Source organism: Phalaenopsis equestris, unplaced genomic scaffold, assembly GCF_001263595.1.
Source record: "Phalaenopsis equestris unplaced genomic scaffold, ASM126359v1 Scaffold000054, whole genome shotgun sequence".
NCBI classification, from domain to species: domain Eukaryota; kingdom Viridiplantae; phylum Streptophyta; class Magnoliopsida; order Asparagales; family Orchidaceae; genus Phalaenopsis; species Phalaenopsis equestris.
This window is the reverse complement of record NW_018164496.1, coordinates 3,084,918-3,091,872: the sequence shown is the minus strand read 5'-3', so window position 1 is coordinate 3,091,872 and position 6,955 is coordinate 3,084,918. Positions and strand designations below refer to the sequence as shown.

General features: G+C 38.6%; 1 protein-coding gene across 1 annotated transcript; it reads left to right on the top strand.

The window, feature by feature from the left end:
• The first annotated feature begins 5,243 nt into the window (after positions 1–5,243).
• Positions 5,244–6,955, top strand: LOC110019349 (UDP-glycosyltransferase 73C3-like). The gene has a single exon (XM_020716984.1). The coding sequence runs from the start codon at positions 5,296–5,298 to the stop codon at positions 6,790–6,792; it is 1,497 nt and encodes a 498-aa protein (XP_020572643.1). The 5' UTR covers positions 5,244–5,295; the 3' UTR covers positions 6,793–6,955.

The window sequence follows — 6,955 nt, the reverse complement described above, 5'->3', positions numbered from 1 at the left end:
TATATGCTTCTCTCTCTCTCTTTCTCTCTCTCTCTTTCAATGCTTCATACCCAATCTTCTTTGCAAATTAGCCAACATAATAGTAAGTACAATGTTCAATGGTTATAGTAGAAGAGCGTTGTGTTAAACCTAGTTTCCCCGGCTATCTAAAAGTTTATTTACTGTCCTGATATGTCTTTAAATCACAGTCCAATGAGAGGAGAGAGAGAGAGGGAGGAACCGAAGAGTAATGAATATTAACTTGCTTATTGATCATTTCTCGTAAAATAATCTTCTTATTTATAGAGAAATTGTACAGTATGCGATATTACATTTATGCATCTATTTTAATGGAGCTATGTAGGGTATTCTAAATATTTTACATGTATGAGTCTATTGGCCAGCTGCATTATGGCTTGGCCAAGTGGGATAGTATCACTTTAACTGGATAATTAATTGAACATGATCTTCCCAAAATACAAGGCTTCAATGGGGATAATTAATTTTACTTATTTATATTGATATATTAATTTATTAAGATTAAAATTAATTACAAACCTGCACTTTTGGTGCAACCTTGTGATCTCATTACTTGAGAAAGTTTAATACTTGAGGATGACAATATAGAAGTGAATGAGAGTGTTCATATAAATCATGGGTCAAGAATATATAGGTAGAGTTCGAAAGCACGAGATTGGAGTTACTCCAACCTAATTTTTCCCCACATAGCACGACCACTACAGGCGACAACAACGAAGGAAGCAATTTTGCTTGAATTGTTGGAGTTGAGGAGTTACATTCTTTAATATCTAAGATTAGAGGCTTCATACAACAACTTCTCACGCATTTATCATTGTGTGCTAGTCACTATAAGAAATTCATTAAAACTGATAGCAAAAGTGACGGTCTACATTTACATCGGTAAAAATGTCCTATTTTCCGACAATTTTACAGCGGTTTATGTGATGTGTACTTCAGACGACAAAACAACAGAACATGACATCGTTTTTTAATAGTAATTTTTTTCTGATTGTTTTTTATTATTACTGAAATATTTTACCGTCGGTTATAAGTAAAAAATAACTGACAATCATATGTTGTCGGTTATTTACGAACCTGCAATTGGCAAGGTGTTAACCGACAAGATTTTTTAATAAGCGACGAAAAATACTATTGGTATTAATGTTAATAACCGATGAATTTTAAGTTGTCTGTAAGCCCTCAAAAAGAATCTTTTATACCACCGAAATCGCGACGCCTCTGGTTTTGCCGTAATCATCTTCTCCTTGGTCTCAGTCTCTCCCCATGCTCTACGCCCCCCCCCTGCCCACACCCGCTTTCTCCCGGTGACTCGAACGCCGCTTCGACGACTCCACCGCTCTGATGCTCACTAATATGGCCAACCTTCCTTTTGCTCTTACTGGACATTTACGTGAGGATGTTCCTTGGCGCATGCTTTTCGTAGTTGACATCCTTCTTGTGGATGAGACTAAAGAGTGTTTGGCTGCAAGTAGAATTTAAGTTAAATAAGATTTACTAAATATCGTACATTCGGATTTATTAAAACTAAATTTTATTAGATCTTAAATGATGTTTGGTTCAATGAAGGTTAAATTTAGTTAAATCATTTTGATGTGTAGATGTTGTTTGGTTAAATTAAGGTTAAATTTAGTTAAACCTAAGACCTTGCAAACAAGAATATCTGACTAAGATAACAAATCGACCAGGTAGACGAGACATAGGCACCGTAAGACTTGAGCCAAGGCGACAAGTGAGTCACGGTTCACTCAACAAAAAAAATCGGCTCATCACTCGATAAACCGACCGACAGAAGTGCAAGCAGAAACCACCTGATCGTAATTGGACGGCTGACCTGCTCTTGTGACGATGAATGAGATTGACGTTCGACCGAACACCTCAGTTAGGGAACCGAAGAGTGTACACTATGGAGACTTTATCTTTATAAATAATAATGAATGAGATTGACGTTCGACCGAACACCTCAGTTGACCAAACACAAGACACAGTCGACACCCAATAAATCATCACACTCGGCCACATTCTAGCGAATCGACCAACCAATTACCAACATATCAAAATTCAAATTATAATACTGATATAAAATAAAATTCATATTATAACTATAATTTTATCCTTTCTATATTTATAACAAATACATTCGTATAACTAAGAGATAAAAAGACGATCAAAGGGAGGCAGACCAATGGACTCCCCCAGTTCCCTCTACAGTAATTCTTAATTCACTTTGTTCTTTCCTTCACTCGACTCTTAACTCTCAAGATATGTTCACAAAAGACAATCTGGGATTCAATATAAATAATTAGTTAATATGATATTAAAATGAACAAATTTTCAATGGTTAAAAGGGCGTAGCTTTTCAAATCATCGACAATCTAAAAAAACAACACCATCTTTTTTATTATGTTTTTCGTTTAACAACTTACCGACTCTGACCCGTTATGATGAAAGTATCATTGATTGACGGTTAGGTATCATTTGAAATACAAAACCCACACTATAATAATTTTTAAAATGTTGAAAATTTTATTGTGATATGGTAAGTTTAAAAGTGAAAAAAATATACTTCTCTTTTTAAATATTCTATATTGAAGAAAAAATAAATCTCATAAGAACCTAAAATCTATTGCAATTTTTTATTTGCTCCATCTTCCAGCCACACGCATGAGATCCCCGGATTTAATTGGCTACTTCTCCTATGAGAACCCATTGCCCATTGTATAATTAGCTTCTTCCCCAAAACTCCACTTTTTACCCAGCTTGACTCCATTCCTAATATTTTTCTTCTCTTCATTGGAAACTTCCCATGCAGAGCCTCGTATAGAGTGAGGCCAAAGGGAAGTGGCAGATGAGGGATATGCTGAGGAAACTCATTGGAAACTCCTTGTCTTCTATCATGTTTAGCAACAATCATCAAGGAATTTGCTTAGTTGTTGTTTGAATGTGCAGATGAGGGATATAGATAAGATGGACTGTCAAATATATGAAGAGATGCATCATGAATCGGCACTTGGTACGAGGAAGATGCGCACATTCGAACATATTGAATCAATGGTTTTTGTTTCTCAGTCATATGTCTCTATGATCACCCAGACTAGACTATTCATTTGACAATGTTTCTCCTGTTATGAAAATTGAAGCGGAATAAAACAAGAATCGACACAGACCAGAAGAAGAACACAGAGTTTTAACGAGGTTCGGCAAAGAATTGCCTACGTCCTCGGGAGCGAGCGACAGTTTCACTATTTCAGAGAACAAGAGACACTCCTTTTCACCAGAAGACACACCTCTTCACAAGAAACTCCAACTCCCTAGTATGAGTCATACCTAACATCTCTCATCATCTTACTCAGAAGCATGCAAGGCTATAATTAAATTTTTCAATAACTTATAATAACATAATAGGAATCATTCATTTTGGAGTTCAAATTGGTGTTAAACTTTGCTCTCAAGTTATAGTGTCCTAAAGATATTCTAGATTTAATGTCATCATCATCTTATTTATTATAGTAAAATTGTAGCTATTTTGAATTGAATTGTATTTCCAGCAAAGATTTATGTTGTATTTTGTGGCCAAGTCAAGATGATGGTGTAAAATGAAGATTATAAAAATGATCACCAAAAAATAGTTTTTACAAATAAGGCTAAATAGAGGAACTAAAGGACCAATATTTGCAGTTATGATTTTTTTTTTCTTTTTTGCATGATTTTAAAATTTTAAATGATTATAATTTCATACTCTGTGATTTGTCAATGAAATTCATATTTGCATTGTGTGTAGGGGTGTAAACAAACCGAACACGAACAAACAGAGCTTGTGTTCGTGTTCGGTTAGTGTGAAATTTAGTTTGTTTGAAATAAACTCGTGTTCAAAATCATTCGTGAAGTCACTGTTCGTGTTTGTTTCTTAACGAACGAGCTGAACACGAGCTGTTCGCGAACGACGAGCCAGTTTGACATCCCTAATATTAATATATATAAATAATATATTAAATTAATTATATAACTTATATTATATAAATGTATTATATCTATATTAGTATATTAATATATATATTATTATTAATTTGTTATATATTATAATTTATAAAATTTAATTTTTTAAAATATCATAAATTATATATATATATATATAATTATTTTAAATTATTTTATATTTCAAACAATAAAGATTCGAACACGGACGAACGCATCACCTTTCGTCTTTGGTTCGTTTAACTAACCGAATGAAAATAATTTGTTCACGTTCGTCTCGTTTACTTATCGAAGGAATCGAACTCGAACTCATTGGCGAACCGAACACGAACTGTAAGCAAACACTGAGCTTTTTTGACAACGTTCAATGTTATTTACATATCAATGATGAAATTTTTGTCGATAATAAAATTATTGAATTACGCAAATATTTTAAGTTGGTTAGTAGTTGGCTCTTAATTTGACATTCATTTTTCCACAAGCGATGTATATACAAACTTTTTTTAAAAAAAGACGTGCCTCGAAACATAGTGGCTTTTTTTAAGATCGATACTGTGGAGCTTTGTGACAATTATTAAAAAAACAAAGTTTCAGTGTTAGATATGTAAATACATAATAATTGTTTGATATGAATGCAAACCTCCATGTTCAATATTAATGTGAAGCTTTAGGGGTGAAAAGGTTACTAGACTCTTAGTCCCATATTAGGAAAAAAACTAATTATTACTATTCCATCAATAGAATGGTATAGATGTGCCTTTCACAATATGGAGCACCTCATAGGCTTTTAAAGTGGTGTAAATATGTTGTCATGAAACATGGGATATGAGTTTATCATTTGTTTTTGGGGGGTGCAAAAGTACTTTGTTAGGAGGCAAAATGAAAAGAAACCCCCTCCTATTATAAAAATTGAAAAACTAGGGTGAGGAATGAAATGCCTTGGATCCACCCATAGATCAAATATTATGTTTCGTGGACCCAACGTCACGACAAAAGTCAGGATTCAGCCACGCGACATCTGGACATGCGGCATTGGCATGAGTATGAGCATGGACAAAGTAATTCCAATTCCTCTTAACTCATTGATAATGTTAAAGCTTTCATAGTATTTAATATCATGCCTTCCCTAAACATATGCAAACATTCTATCCATTTTATATATACATTTGAATTTTTTTTGTGGTGGTAGAAAAACTAATGCAAGCGGCTACCCAAGTTTTCTAATCTCCAATCTTCTTTATAAATAAGAATCAAGCCAACCAGAGCTAAGCATGCTTCTCCTTCTTCTCTAAATTCAAAGTGATGTCCACCATGAACGGCCTCATGAAATGCCATGAGCAAACCTCCCATTTCGTAGTAGTTCCCTTAATGGCGCAAGGCCATATGATCCCCATGGCCGACCTCGCGCTTCTCCTCGCCCACCGCGGCGCACGCGTTAGTCTCATCACCACACCAGTTAACGCCTGCCGTCTTCGCGCAGCCGCAGACCACGCAGCATTCACCGGTCTTCTCCTCCGCCTCGTGGAGCTTCCCTTCCCCTGCAAGGCGGCCGGCCTCCCTGATGGATGCGAGAACATCGACCTCATCCAAAAACCAGACCTTTTCGGCCCCTTCTTCAAATCCCTCCACCTCATGGCCGGCCCGCTGAAAAACTACCTCCGCGCGCAACCAAAGTCGCCGACTTGCATCATCTCCGACCAGTGCATGCCTTGGACGATGGAGGTTTCCAAGGATCTCAACATTCCCCGCTTCGTCTTTCACGGCCCGTCCTGTTTCTTCCACCTTTGCACCCTCAAGCTCGTCCAGCACAAGCTCTACGAGAACGTAAAAGATGACCGGGAAAGCTTCACGGTGCCGGAGCTGCCTCAGAGAATCGAAGTGAACAAGCTGACGGCGCAGCGTTTCTTCGACTGGCCACAAATGGAGGATCTTTTGCGGCGGGTGGAAGAAGCGGACGATACTTCCGATGGCTTTGTGCTCAACAGTTTTCAGGAGCTGGAGCCGTGGTACATCGATGAGTACCGCCGGTCGGTGGGCAAGGAGGTTTGGCCCGTCGGACCGGTGTCGCTCCTGCACAAGGAGACGGGGAGCAAGGCTGTGAGAGGTAATGGCAGCACAGGGATAGATCAAGTTAGCGTTTTGCAATGGCTGGAAGGAAGGGAGAGGGGCTCTGTTATTTTTATTAGCTTTGGAAGCATTGCGAAAACCCGGCTGTTGCAGCTGGTGGAAATTGGATTTGGGCTGGAGGCGACGGGTCTTGCGTTTGTGTGGGCGGTGAAGGAGGCGGAGGAGAACGAGGAGGTGAAGAGATGGGTTGGGGAATTTGAAAAGAGGAATTGGAACAGGGGGCTTATTATAAAGGGATGGGTGCCGCAGGTGCTGATCCTGACACATCCGGCTGTTGGAGCGTTTATGACGCACTGTGGCTGGAACTCGGCTCTAGAAGCTGTTGCAGCGGGCGTGCCCATGGTTACATGGCCGCACTTTTCAGACCAGTTTCTGAACGAGAAGTTGGTGGTGGAGGTGCTGAGAACGGGGGTTGGGGTTGGGGTAAAGATGCCAGCTTTTCATCTGACGGAGGTAGAACAGGCGGTGGTGGGGAGGGAGAAGGTGGAGATGGTGGTGAGGAGAGTTATGTGTGGAGGGGAAGAGGGGGAGGAGATGAGGAAGAGGGCATGGGAGCTTGGTGAGAAGGCGAGGAAGGCGATGGAGGATGGTGGGTCGTCCTATGAGAATTTGAGCAGTTTGATCGGTTATGCCACGGGTCTTGCTGCCAATCGTGGTGTTGAGTTGCAGTAAGAAAAAATTGAACTTTTCTGAGTGGAGTTCTGTTTGGGAGGTTGTATGCTGGCTGATCTTGTGTTTGTGTTCTGCATTTGGTTCAGGGATCAATCTTTACAGTATGTTTTTTGTTATTTTAAATGGATTCTTTTGTGTTCTTTACAAGTTTGGAGGACACTTT

Coding starts and splice junctions, on each gene's coding strand:
- LOC110019349 (XM_020716984.1), top strand. CDS start 5,296: ATGTCCACCATGAACGGCCTCATGAAATGCCATGAGCAAACCTCCCAT.